Source organism: Megalobrama amblycephala, linkage group LG1 (genome assembly GCF_018812025.1).
Source record: "Megalobrama amblycephala isolate DHTTF-2021 linkage group LG1, ASM1881202v1, whole genome shotgun sequence".
In the NCBI taxonomy this organism is placed as follows: Eukaryota; Metazoa; Chordata; class Actinopteri; order Cypriniformes; family Xenocyprididae; genus Megalobrama; species Megalobrama amblycephala.
The window spans coordinates 7934465-7961699 of record NC_063044.1 but is presented as its reverse complement, the minus strand read 5'-3'; the positions used below and the strand labels follow the sequence as shown (position 1 = coordinate 7961699).

General features: G+C 40.0%; 2 protein-coding genes and 1 long non-coding RNA gene across 4 annotated transcripts in view; 2 read left to right on the top strand and 1 right to left on the bottom strand.

Annotated features, from left to right (window-relative positions):
• LOC125243169 (gastrula zinc finger protein XlCGF57.1-like) overlaps positions 1-27235 on the bottom strand; it is a 132833-nt gene that overhangs the window by 55936 nt on the left and 49662 nt on the right. The gene's annotated exons all lie outside the window — the stretch shown is intronic.
• Positions 1385-4866, top strand: LOC125243335 (leucine-rich repeat-containing protein 24-like). Its single transcript, XM_048152911.1, has 2 exons — positions 1385-1845; positions 3060-4866. The coding sequence occupies exon 2, from the start codon at positions 3152-3154 to the stop codon at positions 4214-4216; it is 1065 nt and encodes a 354-aa protein (XP_048008868.1). The 5' UTR covers positions 1385-1845; positions 3060-3151; the 3' UTR covers positions 4217-4866.
• LOC125243769 lies at positions 18729-21452 on the top strand. Of its 2 annotated transcripts, XR_007179119.1 has the most exons (3): positions 18729-19539; positions 20042-20114; positions 20626-21452. It is a non-coding gene; the product is annotated as an uncharacterized LOC125243769 (long non-coding RNA). The 2 variants fall into 2 exon arrangements; XR_007179117.1 differs by having other exon boundaries at positions 18729-20114.

Sequence of the window (27235 nt, the reverse complement as noted above, 5' to 3'; positions counted from 1 at the left end):
GATAGTTCACCCAAAAATAAAAAATTCTGGCAATTCTGTCACCTAACAGCTGATGGTCCCCATTGACTTCCATAGTATTTTTTTCCCCATTCTATGGAAATCACTGGGTCCCATCAGCTGTTTGGTTACCCACATTCTGTGAAATAAATTATTTTGTGTTCAGCAGAGGAAATAAATTCATACAGGTTTGAGGGTGAGCAAATGATGGCAGAATTTTCATTTTGGGGTGAACTATCCCTTTAATCACTCACTCTCTCTTTTCTTTTAAAACTGTGTCATGTACTAATGGAATTTGTGTCTGGTTCAGACAATCTTTCTACAGGACAATGCCATTGGACAGATCCGTCAGCGGGATCTGTCTGACCTTGGCCAGCTGCACTACCTCTACCTGCAGAATAACAGCATCTCCACGCTAGAACCCGGGGCATTCAGAAACCTGGGCCTCCTTCTGGAGCTCGCGCTCAACGGAAACCGCATCCACCTGATCACAGCGGACGTGTTCCGCGGCCTGGATCACCTGCGCATCCTCTACCTCGCAGGAAACCAGATCACCAGACTGGAGGACTACACTTTCCGTGGACTGCAGGTGAAAGGACTGTCTGTGCCATCTGCAAATTTCCATTTCCAATTACAGTGTGTTATGGGAACATTCATTTCCAGCATTAATGTGAATAACATTAATTTAAAGGTAAAAGTTTAGCTATGACTGTATTTTTTTGGCTTGTAAGCTTCATAAACTGGACAAAAAGAGAACTCAAGAGATCATGATCACCTGAAAAAAAATACTTAGGTACTTAGATTTCCAAAATAAAATTGTAAGGAGAAAAAAAAATGCAATGGAAATATAATTGGACTATGAGTGCAAGGATTCTACTATATTATTTTGCCTCTACAAACATGATGCTTTCACAATTAAAAATATTAATATTTAAGTTTTTGACAACACTTTGAGAGTTCAAACAGTGTTATTTTAATAAAATTGAAATACTATTATACTTTTTATTCATATTTTGAATTAGATTTTATGTTTATATTTTCCATTTTAATTTTAGTTAAAGTTTTAGTAATTGTATTGCCTTTTTTTTTTTTAAATGTCTATTTATTTTTTGTATTCATTTTTATTACAGTTTTAATTTTAATTACAGTACATCAAGTTAAATTAAATGAAAATGGGAAATGTTGCTTTGGCAACTAGCTGGAATATTATATTTTATTTTATTTCAGTTAGCAGATTTTATTTTTTTGTTTTATTATAAGTAGCAAAAATGTTTTTTTATGGTTTTAGTTTTAGAATCAGTTATAATAATAAATCTGGTTTAAGTTTTATCCTGACATTTATGAAATACTAATACAATTATAAGGCTGTTCCAATAAAATTATCATTTTTTTAAAAAAATTTTATTATTTGCACAACCTTTACATAATGTTACACCAAATTGTGCAAGTTTTAAAAATACTCATAAGAGTAGAATAGAAACAGGAACCACAGAAAAGCAGAACAAAAACTAAATTAATAGGGACTTTTTTTCAGAAATATGGTAATTGAATGGAGACACTGAACTGAAAATAGATGACACTGCTTTACTCTAGGTCGCTTAGAGTAAGTGTGTTTTTATAATAGTGCCGATCATGCTCATTGCAATCATCATGATGAAATGTTGACGAATTGATTCCAGCGGTTGCAGGAGCTGCATCTGCAGGAGAATGTGGTGGAGGTGCTGGGAGATCAAGCTCTGGTGGGTCTGTCCTCTCTGGCTCTTCTGGACCTGAGCAGGAACAACCTGAGGACCCTGAGTCCCGCGTCACTGAAACCCCTCGTCAGCCTGCAGGTGCTGAGAGTCACAGGTAAGAGGTTCACATGAGCCACTGCCGCAATAATCAGAATGTTCATGAACTCTTTTTAAAGGGGTTCTTGATTATGATTTCAATTTTTTAACTTTAGTTAGTGTGTAATGTTGCTGTTTGAGCATAAACAACATCTGCAAAGTTACGACACTCAAAGTTCAATGCAAAGAGAGATATTTTCTTTTACAGAAATCACTTTTTAAGGACTACAACAAATGTCTGATAGGGACTACAATGAGCTTCCTCCTGGGTTGGTGACATCACAAACCCCAAAATTTACATAAACCCTGTCCCCAAGAACACACAACAAAGGGGGTGAGGCCATGTTGGGCTGCTTTAGAGAAGAGGAAGAGTTGTTGTTGCCATGTCATAATTTTACGCCGGACTGCTTCACAAACGAGGGTCAATTCAACGCTGAATTTGTACAAAAGATGAACATGACGTCACATGCTAGTCGATGAGTTGAATCAACTCCACAGCAACTACATAAATTTATCCACTAACCATTCAGAAACGTCCAGTTTCATTCTAAAAGTTGTAACTTCTTCTGAGTCTCTCCATCAGTGTCGACTCCGGTTTGAACAATGTAAGGCTGAACACCGTTACTGACAATCCTCATTTTGGCTGCGTGAGATTCTCCAGCTTTGTCGTTGTGGAGTATTTGAAGAATTAGCTGTTAAAGCTCCCCTCTTCTGGAAAGGGGGACGGGAGCAGCATCTCATTTGCATTTAAAGGGACACACACAAAAATAATGTTTTTTTTTTGTGTGTAAATAGCGTGTTTCACACCCAAATAGGGGCAAATTTGACAAGCTATAATAAATGATCTGTTGGGTATTTTGAGCTGAAACTTCACAGACACATTCTGGGGACACCAGAGACTTATATTACATCTTGTAAAAGGGGCATTATAGGTCTTTAAGTCTCCTACTGTTCAGATTATTCTCCTTAGAAAAGCACACGTTTGATATATTTCTATTGGTAGCTCTGCCCATTTAAGAAAAATATTTAATATTCATGATCCCAGCCTTCATTGTGATCCAGTGCTGTGCTGTTGTATGAGTTGCATGATCGGCAAATGTACCCCACTGACATGGCATTTAGATGTCAGCCCAGCTTTACGTTTGCTCAAATATTTTTTTGCACAACATGTCATCGGATAAATATTTAATAATGCTGTATTTTGAAAGGCTTATATTGTGTTTGCTCTCACAGATAACCCGTGGCGCTGCGACTGCGCTCTGCACTGGCTGCGTGGCTGGATAAACGAAGAGGGTCAGAGGCTTTTGAGCTCAGCCGAGCGGCGGATGTTGTGTGCCGAACCTCCGCGGCTCTCCCACCTCAGTCTGGTCGAGGTTCCCCCAAACAGCCTTGTTTGCATCCCGCCTGTAGTGCAACTGGAGCCCAGCCACTTGACGGTGCGTTTGGGGGAGAGTCTACGCGTGTCCTGCCAGGCGTCCGGATACCCGCAGCCACAAGTCACCTGGAGGAAAGCGTCTCACGGAAAAGCCCAACTGTCTCCCAGAGGTCTGGTGCAGGAAGTCGGGATGGATGGAGACGCAAGGACCGGCGGCAGGTTGGTGACGGCCAGGCCTGGCGGAAAAGGAGGTCAGTCGAGTCGTGGGCCAGTCCGAGGAGGAGCCGAGGAGGGAGGCGACCGGGAAAACTTTGATCCTGATACAGGAAGCGGGATGTTGTTTCTCAGCAACGTCACGGTGGCGCATGCCGGACGCTACGAATGCGAGGCCTGGAATCCCGGCGGTGTGGCTCGTGTGACTTTTCACCTCTCGGTGAACATGTCTTCGTCCCGCTCAGAAATCTGGCCTCGGTTGCACTCCTCGTCTTACTATCATCCTTCCTCTGTGGACGTGAGTCAGGAGCCGCTGTATGAGCTTGAAAGCATGGACTTCAACGCGCTGGGAACCGCCACGCAGACGGCCATCGCGGTGGGAATCTCACTGCTTGCCTTGACGGCGCTGTTGCTGCTTTGCATGATTTACAGTCGCCATCGCCAGCGGCAGAAAGAGGAAGGCGGGTACGGCGCCAGCAAAGAGGAAAGCATCCTCTACGTCAACGACTACTCTGACGGTCCCACCACGTTCGCTCAGCTTGAAGAGTACCGGGACGAACGTGGCCACGAGATGTACGTGTTAAACCGCGCCAAACCGGTGCTGCCTCCACCGCCGACATGCACCCAACAGGGTTCGGTGATAAAGGCCAGTGAGTGTCTGACTCCAGGCCGGGCCACAGGGATCGGACCACGGAGGGCTCCTGCAGAAGGAGGCGAAGGACCTCCGCTTGATCCCGAAGGGTTGTTCATGAACCAGAGCTTGCTGTTTGACACGCAGATCGCTTATGAGATCCACTGCTGAACTGTATCACTGGAAAGACTGGTTTTTTGCCAGTAGATGTTATCCTGCTGAATTTCCTTTTGTTCTGAGAGCACAAATGTTTTTTTTAAAGCATTAAGGGAGTAAGAGACTTTAAAGCTGCGTTGTGCAATTTCAGTGACATCAAATGTATTTGCAAAATGTTTGCAACATTTCCCCTGTTAGCACACCATTGGTGGATTCAGTGTTGCTACACTCTTAAAAATAAAGGTTCTTTATTGGCATTGATGGTTCTATGAAGAACATTTACCATCCATAGAATCTATCCATTCCACAAAAGGTTCATTACAGTGTAAAAAAGTTCTTTAGATTTTCAAAATGTTCTTCACACTAAGAAAAAAATTTTTCTTTTAAGAATTGTTTATTGAAAGGTTCTTTGGGGACCAAAAATGGTTCTTCTATCGCATTGCTATGAAAACCCCCTTTGAGAAACCTTTATTTTTAAGACAGTTGAACTGCTCAAACAAGCATAACATGTTGAAAACATCAGCGTTTATTCTCGTTAGGGAAATCAACCTGCGAATGGCTACTTAATTTAATGGCTACAATCTTCTCTGCACATTGCACACAGCAGCTTTTACAAGGTTAGTTCACCCAAAAGTGTAAATTCTGTCATTATTTTCTCACCTTCATGTCATTCCACACAAGAAAAACTTTTGTTTATCTTCAAAACAAAAATTAAGATATTTTAAGTGAAATCTAAAGGATTTCTTTTCCTCCATTGACAGGTATGCAACTTTCATTTTAACGCTTCAAATATTCAGAAAGAGATCGTAAAACTAATCCATATGAATTTAGCATTTTAGTCCAAATTTTCTGAAGAGACTTGATCATTTTATTTGAAATACAGATTAAATTTAGGCTTTTATTCACATATAAACATTGATCAGTGAATATAAACACAATCTTAAAGGTGCCCTAAAACCAGTTTTTACAAGATGTAATATAAGTCTAAGGTGTCCCCTGAATGTGTCTGTGAAGTTTCAGCTCAAAATACCCCATAGATTTTTTTTAATTAATTTTTTTAACTGCCTATTTTGGGGCATCATTAACTATGCACCGATTCAGGCTGCGGCCCCTTTAAATCATGCGCTCCCTGATTTCATTCAGTTATCTTCATTTTTGTTTCGAAGTTGAACAAAAGTCTTCAGGGTTTGAAACAACATGAGGGTGAATAAATTATGACAGAATTTTAATTTTTGGGTGAATTAACCCTTTAAGGAATAATTCATCCAAAAATGAAAACTGTTATCATTTGCATTTTTTACACTGGATTGTTTTTGTCAGATTTGCAAATGGAGACTTAGTGTTATTTACAAAAACACTCTACATTGTGCATATTCAACAAGTTCCTGTTTGTGTTTCACAGATAAAAAATAACAGATGCTGAAAATTCAGCTTTGCATCACAGGAATAAATTACATTTTAAAAGATATTCATATAGAAAACAGTTATTTCAAAGAGTAATAATATTTTACAATATTACTGTTTTTTTACTGTAGTGATCATAAAATAAATGCAGCCTTGGTGAGCATAAAATAAACTTCAAAAACATTAAAAACATCCCTTCAACTTTTGAACGGTAGTGTAGTTGGTTTAATCTGGTGGTTTAATCTGTCAGAAAGCAAAGGCCAAACTGTGACTCTTAAAAATCAGAACAAAAGCACACACATCACTGGCAAAAATATGCTCAAGGTTAGGTGCTCGACAAAAGAAATAATAAAAAGCAGGAAAAAGTCGGCACACCAAAGCTTCAAAATAAAACTCACAGTTCATTAAATCTGGTGTCTTTTTTACTTTGCGATGGCAGAAAGAAAAGGCCAAACTGCGACACATAAAACTTAAAACTAAAAGTGCTCTTATCACAGACGTTCTTGTGATTTTAATGTCATTTAAATAAACTGTTAAAAATGTTTTAACCACCCAGTATCCCAACTCACTATGACAGATAAAGATCATTTATATCACAGACTCTTCTTCAGAACGACATGAGGGTGAATAAATGAATATATTTTCACTTTTGGATGAACTATTCCTTCAAGACAACATTGCTGGTTTTTGCTTAAAGCAAATTTTCTTGTGGAATGAGAGCTGTTACCTTTAAAAGAAGAGATTACATGAAACTACCAAAAACTGGGTATTTTTTGTCTTGTTACTGTGAAATGAAGTGATCCAGGCTGAGGTCAATCAGAGGGTTTGACCTCTTGAACAGGGACCGTGAGGACAACAGCAAAGGACATGTGTGTTGCGACGTCCCTGTGCCAGACAGTGTGAAAAGCTTAATGTCTTCTTCTTGCAAATGCTGTCTACATATTTCAAGTATTCTTTCTTTTCGGATGCATTCCTGTGTGGATTTATTTGTGAATGGCAGGCAGCAGAACAGAAAGAAACCTGCTTAAAACAACAACCAAATGCGGGTGGGTGCTGTGTTTACTACAGACAGGATACAAATGAAGTAGTCGCATCTATTTTCTGTCTGAGGCTCATTTGCTCTCATACTCTTGACCTCTGTTGGAATAACACTGTGAATAAACAAATGGGACTCTACATTCACAGCTAGCTTTTGTAAGTTATTAGATATGCCAGTTTCTTTCATATATAACAGTATTGTTTTTGAGAGTGTGGGTATTTTTTCCTCTTTGCTATTTTCTTCCCCAGCATTATATGGACAATTGAGTAGTGATGATCACATCAGGGTATACTGTATAAAAGCATTCATTACAGCTTGTGGGAACATCTCAAGGTGTTAAGCTTCTGCTCAACAATACAATAGTTTGTGTATTTCTGTCAAATGTCTATCAAATATCAACCTATTTTATCCGAATAAATTATGCATTTATTTGAGATTTGCTAGTGTGTGTCAAAGGAAAATAGTTAAAGTTTGACCGTCACCAGGACTTGGAGGTAAGCTGCTTTACATTCACTAGGCCTATAAATTTCCTAGCTTTTTATATTTAGTGGTGTTAATAAGACATCAATATTACTGTTACAATTGACCCTTTGCTGGGAGTTTGATTGACAGGCGATGTAACCAATCATAACGCCGAATCCGCCATTTTGTCTGACAAAGCAGTCAGGGTAGTTAGTAGATTTACGTCGGTGAACTTGAACTTGAAAAATAGTGTGTACTGATGTCTTTACACGGTTGAAACAACATTCATTATGATGTTCAATCATGTTCATTTGATGCTATAAATGAACTAGTAGGAATGGATGGTTGGTTCATGAGCCGCTTGAACTGACGCACTACAATGATCTGTCACGACACATTAAAGCAGAACTCAGTAAGATTTGCGAAGCTCCCCCTACAGGTTCGTTCAGTGAATACTCGTCGTAAATACTCCAAGCGCAGCTCTGGACTACAACGACTACAACGCTCACTGGCACAGTAGTTTTGCAAATACAGTACAAGAAATCTCGATGGAGGTGGGTAATTTTCGAAATTGTCTTATAAAGTCATAATATATACATTGTTTTTGAATTACCGTAAAGCATTTTGTCACTCTCGCGTGAACTTGAACATGAGGCGAGATTGTGTCGGGTTGATGCAGCTCAACTTGCAAGTGCTGTTTTCTGGCGTAGACGTGCCAGAGAGGGTTAGTCCTCAAACACACCACTACAAGTCAATTAACCATTGTAAGGACGTAGAAAACTATTTCTGAAGGTAAAAAAGTTACTTAGTTCTGCTTTAAAGTGCTACAAAACGTTTTTTATTGTTTGAATTTCTTTAAAAATGACAAAATTCGAAATTTGAGACTTTGCTTCATTTCAAAAGTAACCTGCTCTGTCTTGTCCGTCGACATGATGTCAGTGTCCTCTTTGGTCCGCGATGTATTTTTCACTGCGTGAGAACATTATGTGTGGCGTGAGAACATTATGTGTGGCATGAGGGCGGCATGGCTTGTCGGACGTAACAGTAACTAAAGGGGGCGGATCTTTGCAAACAGTCAATAGATGGTATGCATCGACGTCACTTTCCCGCCTCCCTCAGCTGGACTGAGTGGCAAAAGAACCTGCTGCGTGACTGGATTTAATAGGGGAAACTGCGAAAACACAAGTAAAACAAACGATTACATGACTCGAAAGTGTTCCTTACAACTTGTCAAAGAAACCTAATCCATGAATATTGACATGCAGCCAGGAGTCGTGTTTCCTGATATTTATATGTGCCTGATTTCGACGCCATAAATCAATAAATACATAAATCAAACCTGCCTGTGAATATTTTATATAACTATAGGTAGGTTTAAATCCGAATAATCACTTATATCAATGTTATATCGTCATATTGTCCAGCCCTAAAACTTGTATAGTTTTTGTAAGTGTTTATTTAAAAACACCCAATTATGCAAAATATAAGATGGTAAATATTTAATTGATGAGTTCTCACTACAATATATAACAATACAATATATACGGTATGATTTTACCTCAAGATCCAACAATTTGACACAAAATGATTCTGCAAATCCATGTTTCTCTGCCTGGAGTCCAGCTATTTCTGTGAATTTCAGTGATCCATTTGCTTCTTTTTTTCTGAAGCATTCGGCAGTCTGTAAAAATATAGATTTTGTGTCAAAGCTATTTGTACAGTCAGTCGCAAAGCTCTTTCCCGTTTTGGAAGTGTTTTGTGTGTTTTTCGCGGCATTCACACTGAAAACGTCGGGTTGAGTGTAACCCCTGTTCCCTGAGTAAGGGAACGAGACGCTACGTCCAATGACGTGATGGGAACCCTCTGCATTTTGTGTTCTGCTATCTTGCAATACCAGAGAACCTGGAGTAGAATTTACATCAAGATTGTAAAATCTAATGAAAGTGTGCTGGGATGACCATCCAGCTGCACCACATATATCATCTAATGACATTCCTGACATTAGAGCTTTCGAAGCGGCCATACCTCTCGTGGAATGAGCACGAATAGCTAAGGGACATGGTTGTCCCACTGCTTTGTAAGCGAGTGAGATGGCCTCGACCACCCACTTGCTCATCCTCTGCTTAGATGCTGGGCCCCCCTTCTAGGGGACCCGTAACACGCAAATAATTGATCTGTTTTTCTCCACAGGGCAGCTCTGTGGACGTAAGCATCTAGCGCCCTCACAGGGCAAAGCAGGTTTCGTCTTTCCTGATCCAGATTTACAAAATGGAGGTGGGCAGAAAGCCTCCAGTGTAATGGGACCCGGGACCCTGGTGGGGACCTTTGGCACGTAGCCAGGTCTAGTATGTAGAAAAGCCTTAATCATACCAGGTGCAAATTCTAAACATGACGGAGCGACTGACAGCGCTTGTAAATCACCAATCCTTTTTATTGCTAACAGAAATACTGTTTTTAGTGTCAGAAATGTATCTGACACTTCCTCTATTGGCTCAAAGGGAGCCTCGGCTAACCTTTGTAGCACAATAGCTAGGTCCCAGTTCGGAGTTTTTGTGCGCACTGCAGGCCTCAACCTCAGTGCACCACGGAGGAAGCGTATAACCAGGGGTCTCGACCCGCCGAGGAACCCCCTACAGGATTATGATAAGCCGAAATGGCTGCAATGTATACCTTCAATGTTGAAGGGGTTAAGCCTTCTGAAAACTTTTCCTGAAGGAATTGTAGCACAAAGCTAATAGGAGACTGGACAGGGTCCATATTACATTGGCCACACCATGTAGCGAACAGTTTCCACTTATACATGTATAGCTTCCTCGTGGAGGGAGCTCTGGATTGAAGGATGGTCTCCACAACCTCGGTTGGGAGACCAGGGGCACGTTCAAGCTCACACCGGTGCGCAACGTTTTGCTACGGTTTCCGGGTTGAACGACACGTTTCCTGGAAACGGTGTGCAACGGTGTGCAACGGGTTTGAGATATGTTTTCTCTTGTTTGGTGGGTGTGTCAGAAATGTCAGCCCAATCAGCGGCAAGATGTATATAACCCACGCGGTATTAAAGAGGCAGCTCGCACAATGGGTATTAATGTAACATAAAAATACTATACTTATATATTTTGCTATTGTGATGTGACACTTTAATAAACTTTTCTATAATCAGAGGAGTATAGTTGGTAAATATTACAATATCATATAGCACAACAACGGTGATCAGCAATATTGATAAGCCTAATACTCACAATAAAAATAATATAGATCAACACAGTCTCGGAGGTAAGAAGTGGATTATCCTTCACCTGAAATGTTTGTCTTTTCATCATGAAGTGCAAGTCAAATGTTGTATAACAATAATTAGAAGTTTCCACAAATCCTTTCACTGGATTGGGATGTTCTCTTTTATTCTGGATGGCAAGGTCAGTGACTGTAACATCGAGCGCATTTTGCTGTATTAAACACGTATTTATACCGATTTAATCAGGCTCCGAAAATACCTCAAAAAGAACACAAAGAATGGCCTTCTCAGCTGCCATAGTTGCAACTCTTGCGTCATCAGAACGGGGTGTTCAACGCGCCACCGTTTCCGTTTAAAAAACGTTTTGCAACGTTTTGTCGGGGCTGAACGCAGCCCTGATTCTATGAGCCTTGCCCCCTCAGAGGCCAGGCCCACAGTTTCCACATTTCTGGGCGGGGATGGAGAATCGTGCCGCCTGCTTGTGACAGGAGATCCTGCCTGAGAGGAAGCTCCATAGGAGAGCCGTGAAGAAGTGATATTAGGTCCGCAAACCATATTCTGGTTGGCCAGTAAGGGGCCACCAATATTAGGTCGACCCTCTCCTGGCGAACCTTCTCCAGAACTCCCGGGAGCAATGAGACTGGAGGAAATGCGTACAGACGCAGCCTCGGCCACGTCTGTAGCATAGCATCCAGCCCTAGAGGTGCTGGGTGCTCCAGAGAGTACCACAGAGGAGCACTGAGTTGACTCCTCTGTGGCAAATAAGGTCGACTTGAGCTCGACCGTAAGTTTTCCATATTAACTCCTCCACCTCGGTGTGGAAGTTTCCATTCCCCGGGTCTCGCGCTCTGCCTCAACAGAGCGTCCGCTCCCACATTTAGGACGCCCCGGAATGTACGCTGCTTTTACAGAAAGGAGCTTTCCCTGGGCCCACAGGAGGATGCGACTGGCCAGTTTGCACAGTAGGCGAGACCACAGACCCCCCTGATGGTTTATAATACGAGACTACCGTAGTGTTGTCCGTACGGACCAACACATGGTGTCCCCTCAGGTCTGGGAGGAAGTGCTTTAATGCAAGAAACACCGCCATCATCTCCAAGCCAATTTATGTGCCAGGAGAGCTGATGGTCCTCCCATAGACCCTGAGCCGAGCGACCACTCATGATCGCCCCCAGCCCGTGAGGGAAGCATCTGTTGTAAGCATTACGCGACGACGAGAAGTCCTCAGCACGGGTCCCTGGGACAGGAACCAAGGCTTTTTCCACATGACCAGAGCACGAAGGCATTGCCGCGTGACTTTGATCATGCGAAAAGGATTTCCCCTCGGGGAAAACCCCTTGGTCCTGAGCCACCACTGTAAGGGTCTCATGTGCAGAAGGCCAAAAGTAATAACGTTGGACGCAGCTGCCATCAGACCCAACAGTCTCTGAAACTGTTTTACAGTGAGTGACTGGCCTAACTTCACCCCATTCACGGCCCGAGAATGGAATTCACACGAGCAGGAGACAACCGCGCCTGCATCGTGGTGGAATCCCAGATTACTCCTAGATAGTTTGCAACCTGACTCGGGACCAGCACACTCTTTTTGGCATTGAGCCTCAGCCCAAGCTTTTTCATGTGCGACAGAACAACATCTCGATGTTGAACTGCCAGTTGCTCTGACTGAGCTAATATCAACCAATCGTCGATATAGTTCAGCACGCGGATGCCCTGGAGTCTCAGTGGAGCCAGCGCTGCATCCACGCACTTCGTGAACGTGCGGGGTGAGAGGGATAGGCCAAAAGGAAGAACCCTGTATTGGTAAGCTTCGCCCCCGAAAGCAAACCTGAGGAATCTTCCTGTGAGAAGGATGGATGGATACATGGAAATATGCGTCTTTCAGATCTATCGCCACAAACCAGTCCTCAGACCGGATCTGTGGAATAATCTGTTTGAGTGTGAGCATTTTGAACTTCAACTTCTTTACAGATCGATTTAGCACACGTAAATCTATGATCGGACGCAATCCTCCATCCTTCTTTGGAACAATGAAGTAGCGGCTGTAAAAGCCCGACATTTTGCTGGGAGGAGGAACCCTTTCTATAGCTCCTTTTTGCAAAAGTGTCGTAACTTCTTGTTCCATCAGACTGCTCTGGGCTACCACTGTGGGAAGAACCCCTTTGAACTTGGGCGGTCGAGAACCGAACTGAATTCTGTAACCCTGTTCTATCATGAGCAGCACCCATTTCGAAATGTTCGGGAGACGTTTCCATTCTTCCACAAATTCTACTAAGGGAACCAGTCTCTCGAGACTGGTCTCTGGTGTTTTTTGAGCACTTGGCTCGTTCATCTGACGCGGCGCACCGGCAGACAGACGAATCAAGCGCTGACCAACCCTCGGAGGAGGATCGGTGGAGACCGCTGCGCCCTGACACACTGGGTGGCAGGGTTGGCAGAACGCCCCCCTGAGGGCACCGGAGAGGAGCGGGTATTTGATATTTTAATAACCGAACCTCCCCGGAGGGGGCTGCCTTCAAAAGCCCCGGACGACTGGCGTCAGGACTTTTTCTTTGAAATAATGACAGTCCTCAGATCCGCCCTACCCCCGGAAGGCTTCGCCTGTGCCGCTCGCCCCAGTCCCCAAGCATTCTGCGGGAGAGCATGAGTGGCGACACTGGCCTTCTGCTGCACTCTATGCGTGGAGGAGCTGGCTGTCGGCCGAGGCTGCTCCCGCCCAGTAGCCTCGGGGGAATGAGAGCGACGGGGGAGAAGCTTTGAAAACGCCGCTGATTGTTTGCGTGTCTCCTGGAACCTGTCGACGACAGTTGTTACTGCGTCACCGAACAGGCCACCAGGAGACAGCGGCGCGTCCATAAGCACATTTTTATCCTTTTCTTTTATGTCGGATAAATTAAGCCATAGATGCCTCTCCGTGGTTGATTGACTTGGCCGTCTCCTTGGTGGCCCGGAGAGCTAGATCTGTCGCTTTTCTCAATTCATGAATGGCTTCAAATGATGCTTCCCCGCTCTCATCGATTTCCCCCAGCAGGTCGGCTTGATATGCCTGCAAGATAGACATTGTATGCAGGCATGCTGCCGCCTGACCTGCCGCCGAATAAGCCTTGCCCACCAAGCTAGATGTAGTTTTTAACGGCTTGGTGGGCAATGTTGGGGTCTTGAGGGATGATGCAGACTCGGGCGAGAGATAGCTCGCAAGCGTCTCTTCAACCTGAGGCATCGCCCCATAGCCGCGGTGTTTCAACCCCGTGATGTTACTATACAATGACGTTTGGGGGCTGAGGGTCACACTGGGGTAGTGACTGTGCGGGAAGAAACCTTTCATCTAATTTACTTTTAGGTTTATTTTCACTTCTCTCCGCGGGCCAGTCTATATTTAGCTTTTCAACTGCCCTGGTCACCACTTCCACCAGCTCCTCATATGCTGGAGATGAGGATGGTGGTTCCCCATCTCCCTCATCGACATCCTCCACATCAACCTCCTTGGAGGAAGATATGTTGAGTGCCGGTGTCTCCCTCCGGGGGAAAGAAACCGCAGCGCGTGCTTCCACCACCAAAGGAGAGACACTGGGTCTAGCAGGTAAGGAGAGCGATAAAGGCAGAGCCCGTCTCTCCCCCCTCTGCTAGATCCATTTGTGAGCCCCACGAGTGCAGCCTTCGCTGTGCCTCAGCAGCAGCGGGACCGGACCCACGGGGAACACTCACCTCGGCACCCTCCTCGAAGAGCGCCCGGCGAGATCGCAGCACTCTGAGAGTGAGCCGTTCACAGTGTACACAGACAGGTCCCTCGAGAGCTGCCTGTGCATGCTCAACTCCCAGGCATCTCACACACATCTCGTGTGTGTCCCCAGCCGCAATGAAACGCGGGCAGGGAGACGCACACTTAACAAACTGCTGATTTTTTTCCGCCATTTATATATATATATATATATATATATATATATATATGTGTCTTATTGTGCTTGAAACTCTTGTCCTCGGATGAAGAGATCACTGTGTGCAAATGCAGGGACAAACAACACTAAATAAGACAGACAAGATACAGATAGCGCTTGCTGAAGACAACAGAAGCTAGTGTTCTTTGTTCTGGGTATGCTTTATAGTTTCCTGGTCCGTGACGTCACCCGCCTCTGACGTCACGTTTCCTCATTGGTTGGATACAGAGGTGCTTCACGAACACAAAATGCAGAGGGTTCCCATCACGTCATTGGACGTAGCGTCGATGTTCCCACGAAAGGGAATCAATGCTGCCGCTCAGTCTTTGTGTCACTCAGTGGGCGTCACCACAGTCATAACGGTCGACGAAGAGGTCACGTGCATACCCTCTATTGGAAACGGTTTGATTTCAAAAAATAAATAAGAATCAGATGACGTTCGTCAATCAGAAGTTCAGAACCATTACATTCTTTACTGTTCTCAAACCGTTTTACTTTTAGTTACATAAACAAATTCTAAACTAAATTAAACATATAAGTAGCCTACTCATTATGCGGATTTGTGCTACGGGTATACAACGAATTTTGTAAATGATTATTAATTTACACTATAGGCCTTAATTAAATTTAAAATATAGAGGTTGTGCTTTGGCTCTGCATGACTATGTGGATAAATATCCTACTGCTCATAAAACATTCACTACTAGGCTTAAGAGATAACCAGTTTAGATGGAAAAGATCTCTAGTTGAAGATGTTACTTTAGCTAAACCCATTAATAGACACAGTACTTCCTTGAAAATAAATTACAGCATTGCAACATCTCATGATGAAACGACCATTCATAACAGATAATGCTTTACAATGTCTGTTAGAGAGCTACACATGGAAATTTATCTGTTCAATAAAATACCTTACCCTGTTGAGTAATAAAAACAGCATTTCCGTGTCGCTTTTACATTTCAAATCATAGACTTTAAAGGGGAGGTGTAATGCTATTTTATACATTTTTACTTATTTACACTGTTAAAGAGTTGAATTCTCCTGCTAAACATTGCCAAAGTTTCAAAGCACGAGTTGGACATATGATGGAGTATTTCTGTGTGAACTTCCAGTTGCTGACATATTTTGCCGAATTTCTTTAGAGTATGGCCTGTATCATGTCATAAAGTATCATATTCTGTATCATATTCTCCCTGATAAGCGTGCGCACACACATCACCCAGAGCAAGAGCATGCCCATCAACGTGCTTCGGTCGGGATACGGAAACTGAGAGATTTTTGGCTGTGTCCAAATTCAGGGGCTGCACCCTTTGAAGGCTGCTGTAAGGCTTGATTTTCCTGCTAAACAAAAACTGAGATCAAGCGTCCTGCAATAAAATAATAAAACTTTAATCTGGAAAGAAGATCTCAAAGAAGTAGCAATGGACAACGCCTCGCCCTAACCCCAAAAGGACAACGCCTCCCCCACACACACACACACACACACACACACACACACACACCTCCCCTTCCTCTGGCTCAAGTCACTGAAAGTTATTCAAAACATATAATGTAACTTGTGTATCTATTGTTTTTCCCTTTTCATGTTTGGTATCATTTAAATTGTCTCAGTGCGATTGGTTAGATGGTCTCAATTTCACAGCAGTCACTAGTATCATGAAGAAGATTGAAAACTAAGGAAAATTCTGTCCTCTTTTGGGTGGTGCCTTTTGTGAAAACCCACTCCTCTCCCCCAAAACAGGTGTTGGTGTAGTAAAAATGTATGACCCTTTCTGTTCTGGTCTGTATATAAGGTAAATTGCAAAGCAGTAAGGGGGGATCATCTGTAGGAGAGACCCCCACAGAGATGGGTGAATATCTTCAGACATTCACCCATCCCTGTGTATATATGCATTTCTTTGAGTAATCGATGTTATGCATTTATCATTTCTGAATTGGCTTTAATTGGTTATGTGTGTAATTGACAGGATACACTGTTACCTGACAAATAAAATGGTATATTTGATTTACTCTGGATTCTCCTGATATCATTATTACCAGTAAATTATGGGAGGCTAATGCTACCGTAAATCTGTGTCCAGGGTAGAACAAACTGAAGGCGCATGAATGAAGGAGCAGTAGGCACTTCATCTGAAGACCTTTTGATTTCTGTTTACCGCTGATTTAGCAAGTTGTATGGAAGTGGCTAAATTAAAATACACTTTTGTTCGAGTGAGCAGTAGGCAACCGACTAAAGGTATTAGCCAACTCATTACACCCTCTGACGAAGATCAGACTGGCGAGTTTATGTCCGTGAGTTTACCGCGAAATCCCGGGGTGAGTATCTCTGTGCGGCATCGGGTCCCTAATAACTGAACAATTGAAATATGGAATATCCAGAATCATCAAATATCTAAATTAATGCATAACTAATGATGAATTTCTAATTGGAAACACAACCTAAGTGTAAGAATCATTTGAAATTGGAGTCAGATTAAGCGAGTGAAATTAAGTGAACTTAATAGAGACGCTGAAAAGGCATACACGCTTAAACCTTCCCTGTCCTGTGGGAAACCGTCATTGGACCCATTAGGCGGGCCTTACACTGCATACATCATCGAGGCAGTCTCATTTAAGAAAAATAACCATTAGACTGCAAAGTAAGCGAGAAATGACAGTATTTTACACCTCACAATGAATATAAGTTTTATTACGGTTACTTTTCTTATAATAATCCTTGATGAATTATGCAGCCTTCAAATGCGACCTCCGGAGGATACAGCCTCCGAAATGAGACGCAGCTCCTGTCAACAAAGGAGTGTGTTTTTGGTTGTGAGGGAAAGATTAATTTTTTTCAGCAAAAACCCTGCATTAAGGGAACAGAGGATGAAGTTTGTTTTTCCGAGGCAGCAACGGAGTTGTGCATGTATGTTTGTTTGTTCCCGGGATTTCGGTGATGAATACTTTGTAAACAAGTCCCAGTTCTGCGCTGGATTAGCAGATCGCGCGTGGTGAGTAAAGCTGCATCAGATGTCTGTGTTTTGTCGGCAATCTGCGCTCAAGTGCATAAAATGTAAACAACACGAACACTTTTGTTCCCTTTTTATTTATAATGATGTCACAGCTTGCAGACAATCTAAGCTGCACGTGCTCGTGACTCTTTAGCTCTGCCCACGGCACTGACGGCAGGCACGACTCCAGGAGCTCAGCTTTTTTCGGAAAGACTCAGTACAGTGTATCTATTTTTTATAATGATAAAACCTAAAGACTTTTTGGAGATATGAAGAATGCAATATTAGGCCTACTCTATATGTACTCAAGATTAACATGAGACTGGCAGAAACTGTGTGTGATTTACTGCAGAACTCATTATGTCGGGGTGAAATAAACAGTTATGGAAATGTAGAAATTAAAGATGAAGCTCCAATCTCTTCTTGACTCCCCCCCCCCCCCCCCCCCCAAAAAAAAAAAAAATTCGATATAATATATAAATATATATAAAGTATACACACACACCGATCAGGTGTAACATTATGATCACTGACAGGTGAAGTGAATAACACTGATTATCTCTTCATCACGGCACCTGTTAGTGAGTGGGAAATATTAGGCAGCAAGTGAACATTTTGTTAGAAGCAGGAAAAATGGGCAAGCATAAGGATTTGACTGAGTTTGACAAGGGCCAAATTGCAATGGCTAGACGACTGGGTCGTCTTGTAGACACTTGTGGGGTGATCCCAGTCCCGGTCAGTGCCTATCAAAAGTGGTCCAAGGAAGGAACAGTGGTGAACTGACGACAGTGTCAAGGCTCAATGATGCACGTTGGGAGTGAAGGCTGACCCGTGTGGTCCGATCCAACAGAAGAGCTACTGTAGCTCAAATTGCTCAAGAAGTTAATGCTGGTTCTGATAGAAAGGTGTCAGAATACACAGTGCATCACAGTTTGTTGCGTATGGAGCTGCATAGCCGCAGACCAGTCAGGGTGCCTATGCTGACCCCTGTCCACCGCTGAAAGTGCCAACAGTGGGCATGTGAGCATCAGAGCTGGACCACAAAGCAATGGAAAAAGGTGGCCTTGTCTGATGAATCATGTTTTCTTTTACATCACGTGGATGGCCGGGTGCGTGTGCGTCGCTTACCAGGGGAACGCATGGCACCAGGATGCACTACGGGAAGAAGGCAAGCCAACGGAGGCAGTGTGATGCTTTGAGCAATGTTCTGCTGGGAAACCTTCAGTCCTGCCATCCATGTGGATGTTACTTCGTGGAGTCCATGCCTCGATGGATCAGGGCTGTTTTGGCAGCAAAAGGAGGACCAACACAATTAGGCAGGTGGTCATAATGGTCATAATAGGCTGATCGGTGTATATACACACACATACACACACAAATTATGTGATACAAAATGTATAAAATCCCATATTACACTGAATGAAGAGCCATAACTAGACAGCATATTTATTATTTTATGTATTAACATGAAATACGTTCTGAGGAAACTATTTTGCAAATCGCAATTACGTTACATGCCAACATATAAGCAGTGCTATTACGTTGGTCCTTAACCTAATAAAGCCAATTTATTGCAGTGCTATTACGTTTGTCCTGAACATAATACATCCAAAGCAGGTTTCTTTTCACACGTAGCAGCTAATGCTGTTCATTTTGTTTTAATTATTTACTCCCTTTTTTCTGATCGGGCTACAAAATATTATTTATGCCAGGGGGAGTCAAATGGCGGCACCCAGATAATTTTTATCTGGCCCTCCAACTGGTTTTTGATGTTTAAAACCGCTCGCAATCTGATATCAAAGTCCCCGCAAAGGTTTAGCGTTTTCAGCGGTGAGTTTAACGTTGTTGCAAAGATTTTTCTGATCTCGCCAGAATAATGTGAAACTGCTACGTTTTGGTTGCTATGAACAATATTTTATTTTCTGCATCAAAATAAGGTTTGATTACATTTTAAGCAAAAAATATATATTATTTATTTTCATAATATTCATTCAGTGAATGTACATAATCACTCGCTTGCGCGTTGTTGCAAAGATTTATCTGATCTAGCCAGAATAATGTGAAACTGCTACGTTTTGGTTGCTATGAACAATATTTTGAGTTAGTTTCTGCATAAAAATAAGGTTTGATTACATTTTTAGCGAGAAATATATATTCTATTTTCATAATATTCACTCAGTGAATGTCAACCCGTTCTCACTCCTGACCGTTCTCACGCTGAAGAAGTCTCCTTCAGAACACATCGCGATATTTGGCATCAGTTCGCGTGTGCTGGATGTTGGTAAGTAGTCGTAAATACGCTGTTCTAATGTTTGATATAATGTCTTTTCTGTTTGCAGATATTAATCAGATTAACGTTAGCTCCCTCATGTTCAGTCACTGCATTATATCTGTCACCTCCGCTAAGGTTTTGCTTTTCATTGTTTTCTATATTAAATACTAAACTAGGGTGATTAAACACTGTCACGTGACGTGCAATATATTGCACAATATATATAACATATTCATATCAGGTTCAAAGTAGTACAAGTGTAGTTTCAAAATGGTATTTGTTGTAGAAGCACGGTAAAAAACAACACTTACCATGGTTTTTACCACAGTATTGGTAGTTTTAATGTGATTTTTGTTGTAAATACAGAGTAACCACAACACTTATCATGCTTTTAATGCCTAATAATGTTAAATCCAAAAACTGTAAGGTCAATAAGAACTTCTTTCCTATATATATTTATATATAAACCTATATATTATAAATAATGATATTTTCTTTTCTCTTGTTTTAGCTGAAAAGACAAAAAGGGCCTTTCGGAAATGGATGAAGGAGACAGAAAGCTGCAAAGGCAAATAATTGCAATGGTATGTATGTGTTGCTTTTAACCCTTTATCAAACATTTTATCAAGCATTTGTTAAATAGTCTCACAGTAAATTAAAATTAAAGTCAAATCCTGTACATATTTATCACCTTATTTGTAAATCAGTTGTGCCCCTTCTTGGACAGTTGGACGTCCCACACATAAAAGTTTATATTAATTCCATTGAATTCTTTAAAATGATTACAGATTGGGCCCAAAATGTTCCAATGATACATGATGTCTCTCCGCACCTCATAACTACCTCTGTTTGCAAGAGTGGAAATTATCATTTGACTTGTCACATGACATCAGATATTCAATTATTTTGTCATGATCATTTACACTGCTGATAATGTCCTGCTTGCATGTGAAACATGTTATTTATTTATTTTTATTTTTTATTTTTTAAAATATGAATATAGCTTGCTATACTTTTAATCATGGAAATGCCCACACATCAGTGAACTTATTACATAAATGCATTTAACATTTAATTGTGCAACACTCTTTACAGAAGGAAATCCTACGGTTATGTATGAACTCACAACATCATCATCAAGTGCTGTGCTGGGCACATTGGGTAACAAGTGTCCTCCAACGTATCCAATCTGTGACCACATTCTCCACATCTTCCCATGGGACACCGACATTCTTCAGGCCTTCGTTTCCATGTCTTCCCCTGCATTCTCCTGGTGGTGTCCACTTCATATCTGTCTTTGGGTGTTGTTGTTTGGTCATGCTTAGGGTGTGTCCGGGGAGGTGCACCCTTCACTCTGTCACAGTTTTTAAAAGTCTTCACGTGGACTCCTCCTTATGATCTCCTTGAAACGTGCAGAACCAATATTGAAAATAGTAATTTATCTTTTTCCATATTCTTGCCTTTATCAAAGAAGCACCAGTGCTCATCCGGAGTTTTGGTAAAAGTTCTAGTAATGCTGCGACTATAGTCAAATATGTATTTCTGCATGTGTGTATAGCAGGTGTTTGTCCGAACAATTGAAGTTAGTGAGAGTGTTCAGGAAAACCCTCTGAGAACAATCAATATTTATTTAATTCTGTTTGGTGCTGATATAGAGTATTACAGAAATGACACATTGACATTCTGGACATTATTCTGTGAGTTTGTTACCTCTTCATTTAGATGGACTTGAAAATGTCTTGCATTTTGTTTCATTAAACCTTTTATTACAGTGTCACTATAGTAAATGTCCACCTTAACTACATCTATGGTATCATTATATCAGTACCTGGATAATGTAAATGTAACATACCCATGAATGTATTTTATAGAAGCATTTTATTGCTGAAAATATTTAACATTTATAAAATGCATTAACTATTTGAATTTGCCTTTCATTTAGTTACAGTAAAAGTGAACAATAAACACAATATTGTATTGTATTAAAGTTGAGAATGTAAAATGTTAATTTTTTCCCCCTATTCTTTAAAGAAACATATTTTCACATGGAATTTTATCTCATCTCTTGGTTTGTAAAAATAATACTTCATCATATCGATTTGTGTAGTTATATTTCACTATAATAGATTGCCTCTGTAACTGGATATATTTTTTTCTCACAATTAACTGATTTTTATACTGTTGTGCAGTAGTTTGGGGACTACATTTGTCTTTGACACTAAATATTGGAATATGATTACAAAATCGAGTACATTCATTATGCTTTTATTTATATTTATTTTAATTCCAAGAGTTCAAATGGTGAAGAATGGTATAAATAAGTGATTAAATGTATACCTTTAATATACTACATATCTACTGTAAATGTTAGAAGCACTTTAGTAGATGCAATTATATCTCTTTCAAATATATTTATGCATCAGTTTAAAACACAAAGGAGTCTTTCGTTGTAAAATGTGATTTTTATTATATTTAATTAGATTAATTATATATTTAAGGAATCTTTCTCGTCAGCCGGAACCGAAGGAGATCTGTCGTCATTTACCATAAATGGACAAGTAAGCGTGACGCATCTGTTCAGCTGTGTTGTGATTGGCTGTGACTCTATCGCAGAACTCGCTGTGATTGGACTACCTTTCAACCCATATAAAACGGCGCTTTATCTTACAAAGTTTGTTTTAGTGTGAATATTACGTTACTCATACATTAAGTTAACTATAAAGTGTTTCCATGTTGTGAGAAATTACTCCTTTACCGAGATCCCAACCCTAACCCTAGCTTCTCAATGAACTACAGCGCCATGTTTCCCGTTCATTGATAGAATGACAGAGACATATGGGTAATGTAGTTTAAAACGTTTAGTAAAGAAATGATAAATGTTAAAATAATAAGATCTTTAATGGACAACTCGATATCTAAATATGTTTATTGTGCAAACATTTATTACATATATGAGGGACAGGCTGAAATTTAATATTTTACTGTAATCACTATTAAAAAACCTTTATGCCAGCTTTCCATGTATGTCTGAAAACTGTGCCCAACATTATTTAGTAATCATAGCATAAGCAGTTGTCCTGTTGATTTTCTCTTTGATACGCTAACCGGACTTTGAGTTACAGCCATTTGAAATGTGCATTTTTTTTGCTCTTCCAGGGGCCGGTACTGGCCCCTTGGGGGTGGAAGGGCATTAAAATCTACACAGGTGTGTACTCCTCATCATGGATAACAAACTTTGTTGAATCACATTTAAATATTGCAGTATTTTATCATTTCCTCATTTTCCATTCTAACATCATGCTTGTATAGGTTTTTGATGGGTATTGTGAGACCATCTGATGAAATATGGAAATATTATAACAAAATGTTGTAATACAATAATAATAATAATAATAATTGATTAATTGAATAGTAGTTGATTATTTCTTTGCTTTTTTTTGTATGAACACCAATAAATATAATGGATGAACCCACAACAACTTGCCATTATCCAGCTGCCAGTGTTGGCAGTAAACTAAAAACTATTTATATTTACACTTCACTATTACTGTTACACAAGGATAATGCACTATTCAGTAAAATAAGAAACTGTGCCAAAATGTCATTATCACCCCCTCTTCTTGCTCCTCACATGCCTGACATCAGTAATGTCCAGCTGTCATTTTGAATGCAGTAGTAGATGTACCAGAATGATCAACATCGATCTTCTTCAGCTCTGCTTGAAGTGTTTGTATCAGTATAACCCACTGCAGCCTCTCTTTATTCACATTCCTTCCCTTTATTTATCTGGAAACTGCCATCCTTTGTCACAACATGAAAGTATATGCAACTTTTGGTGCATTGTTGTCCCAAATATCATGAATTAGATCGAAAATATTTATGTAATATATATTTATGTATTAATAAGTAAAACAATCATGGAAATTATATGTCATTTTTTTAAATTATGAAATAAACTCAGCTTAGTTAAATTGTATTTACTCTACCAAACACCACGTTCACCATAATTTATTACACAACACTTTATTGGAGGATACAGCATAAGGTTGAAATTTGCATAAAGACAAATGAGATTCAAGATAAATAAAAACGTGTCTTCAAAAATACGTTAACGTCATAATAATCCATTCACAGACTTTACTCCTATTGCACAAATGAGCGCCACAGAATCCCATCCAGTCAACTATGATCCAGAAAACAGATTTGATATTGAGTTTAAAATAAAGATTCATTATCACAGCTGAACTGGGTTCTTGCTCTTCCCTGTACACGTCTCTATCATGTTCATGTTCTTCTTCTAAACAGTTTGTTCAGTTGTACTCTACAGTACAACTGATGACCAGAAGATGTGATCACTGATGTGCTGTAGCTTTTTCTCAACCAGAGGAAGAAGTCTTAACATCCCATTGTCAGGCGTTCTTCAGTCCTGGTCTAAAAGTAAAACAAAAAAACACAGACAATTCAAGTTAAGTAGTTTAATGGACAGCCAGGTCAGCTTATGTTCTGCATGATTTAAACAGTGGTGGGCTACTCTGGCCCTCAGCGTCCATGGTCCTGCAGATTTAGCTCCAACCTCAAACCCAACTGCCTATAACTGTCTATAAGTACACCTGAAGACTTTGGTTAAAATTTTCAGGTGTGCTCAATTATGGTTGGAGGTAAACTCTCCACCTCAAAAAGGAGACAGCAAAAGGGCTAGAGTTGCCTGTTCCTGATTTAACTTTACAAAACAGCAGTACATAATATATATATTATAATAAAAATGCAGCACAGACTGTAAGCTAAGTTCTGAACAAAAACTGTTTTACCCATATTAACAGCAACCTGTTTTAAAAGATCTTTTAGAAAGGCATGCTCTCTTTTGAGCCTTGATTTCTTTCAGGACAACATACTCTTCTGTTTCTTGTTTCAAGAGCATAATTTGGTCAAAAACCAAGTGATAACCTGTACAATGTAAAATTGTTAAAATACTGCAATAAAAACTTTAAGGCAAGAATTAAGAATAGGCACAGGACTTACCGTACTCATGAAGAAGCCATGGCCATGCATATTTCTGCCTCTTGTGTTCCTCCGTAGCTGCACATCAGTCGTTTTTCCTCTAGGATCTTCTGTTAGTGACTTCACTTGCTATCTGTTTTAAAACACAAATACAATGTTTTAGGTCTGTGCAGTATAAGGCCTTATTTCAAGCCAAAAAAAACTAGGTATTACACATAATTTAAAGAACATTTACTATTTAATTCCTATTATACTATATTATATTATATTAACTCATTATCTTCCAAAGCTTCCCTGTCTGCTTTTATCTAAAAAAACAAACAAACAAACAAACAAACAAACAAAAAAACAGAAGGAACAGTTTTTAAGAACTTTTTAAGAACTTAATAGTCCTTTGAGAGAACAACATTAAATTCTGTACTACATATTACAGCATTGCCTCAACACAAGACATACCAATGGACTTCTGTCTTCTTTGGGCATGAGATGGTCATGTTCCTTCCTCACCCTAAACAAAGGACTTCGATGAGCTTGTTTTGATATAAGGACTGGTCTTCCTTCTCTGCACAGAAAAACAAGAAAGTCTCTACTTACTCTGTGTGCAATTACTCTTGTTCTTAAAACATACAAATTGAGACAGTTATAAATCAGTTAATTTACCATACCATCCAGGAGAGCATTTGATGAGTAAATACTGATTTAAATATCTAGAAACTTTACCTGGAAAGGGCTGATCACGGCAGGTTTGCAGCGACTCACTAGTAGCTCTTGTGAGGGTCGGCTCTTAAAAGAGCTGTTGAGTTTGATGTTGTAGAGATCCTAAAAAGAAGGACTAAGTAATCTGCAAGTAATCCTGCAAGACAGAAAGGAAGGTAAATTTATTACATCACATTCAAGTTGTCAATTTACACATAACTGTAGGATTTCCTTCTGTAAAGAGTGTTGCATAATTAAATGTTAAATGCATTTATGTAATAAGTTCACTGATATGTGGGCATTTCCATGATTAAACATATCTTTAATAGCAAGCTATATTTATATTTAAAAGAATAAATAAAAAAATAACGTTTCACATGCAAGCAGGACATTATCAGCAGTGTAACTGATTAGATATTGAATAGACATCAGATATTCAATTATTTTGATTATGACAAAATAATTGAATATCTGATGTCATGTGACAAGTCAAATGATAATTTCCACTCTTGCAAACAGAGGTAGTTATGAGGTGCGGAGAGACATCATGTATCATTGGAACATTTTGGGCCCAATCTGTAATCATTTTAAAGAATTCAATGGAATTAATATAAACTTTTATGTGTGGGACGTCCAACTGTCCAAGAAGGGGCACAACTGATTTACAAATAAGGTGATAAATATGTACAGGATTTGACTTTAATTTTAATTTACTGTGAGACTATTTAACAAATGCTTGATAAAATGTTTGATAAAGGGTTAAAAGCAACACATACATACCATTGCAATTATTTGCCTTTGCAGCTTTCTGTCTCCTTCATCCATTTCCGAAAGGCCCTTTTTGTCTTTTCAGCTAAAACAAGAGAAAAGAAAATATCATTATTTATAATATATAGGTTTATATATAAATATATATAGGAAAGAAGTTCTTATTGACCTTACAGTTTTTGGATTTAACATTATTAGGCATTAAAAGCATGATAAGTGTTGTGGTTACTCTGTATTTACAACAAAAATCACATTAAAACTACCAATACTGTGGTAAAAACCATGGTAAGTGTTGTTTTTTACCGTGCTTCTACAACAAATACCATTTTGAAACTACACTTGTACTACTTTGAACCTGATATGAATATGTTATATATATTGTGCAATATATTGCACGTCACGTGACAGTGTTTAATCACCCTAGTTTAGTATTTAATATAGAAAACAATGAAAAGCAAAACCTTAGCGGAGGTGACAGATATAATGCAGTGACTGAACATGAGGGAGCTAACGTTAATCTGATTAATATCTGCAAACAGAAAAGACATTATATCAAACATTAGAACAGCGTATTTACGACTACTTACCAACATCCAGCACACGCGAACTGATGCCAAATATCGCGATGTGTTCTGAAGGAGACTTCTTCAGCGTGAGAACGGTCAGGAGTGAGAACGGGTTGACATTCACTGAGTGAATATTATGAAAATAGAATATATATTTCTCGCTAAAAATGTAATCAAACCTTATTTTTATGCAGAAACTAACTCAAAATATTGTTCATAGCAACCAAAACGTAGCAGTTTCACATTATTCTGGCTAGATCAGATAAATCTTTGCAACAACGCGCAAGCGAGTGATTATGTACATTCACTGAATGAATATTATGAAAATAAATAATATATATTTTTTGCTTAAAATGTAATCAAACCTTATTTTGATGCAGAAAATAAAATATTGTTCATAGCAACCAAAACGTAGCAGTTTCACATTATTCTGGCGAGATCAGAAAAATCTTTGCAACAACGTTAAACTCACCGCTGAAAACGCTAAACCTTTGCGGGGACTTTGATATCAGATTGCGAGCGGTTTTAAACATCAAAAACCAGTTGGAGGGCCAGATAAAAATTATCTGGGTGCCGCCATTTGACTCCCCCTGGCATAAATAATATTTTGTAGCCCGATCAGAAAAAAGGGAGTAAATAATTAAAACAAAATGAACAGCATTAGCTGCTACGTGTGA

Bases quoted from the DNA above. Each gene is read 5' to 3' on its own strand.
- LOC125243335 (XM_048152911.1), top strand. From the start codon at position 3,152: ATGTTGTGTGCCGAACCTCCGCGGCTCTCCCACCTCAGTCTGGTCGAG.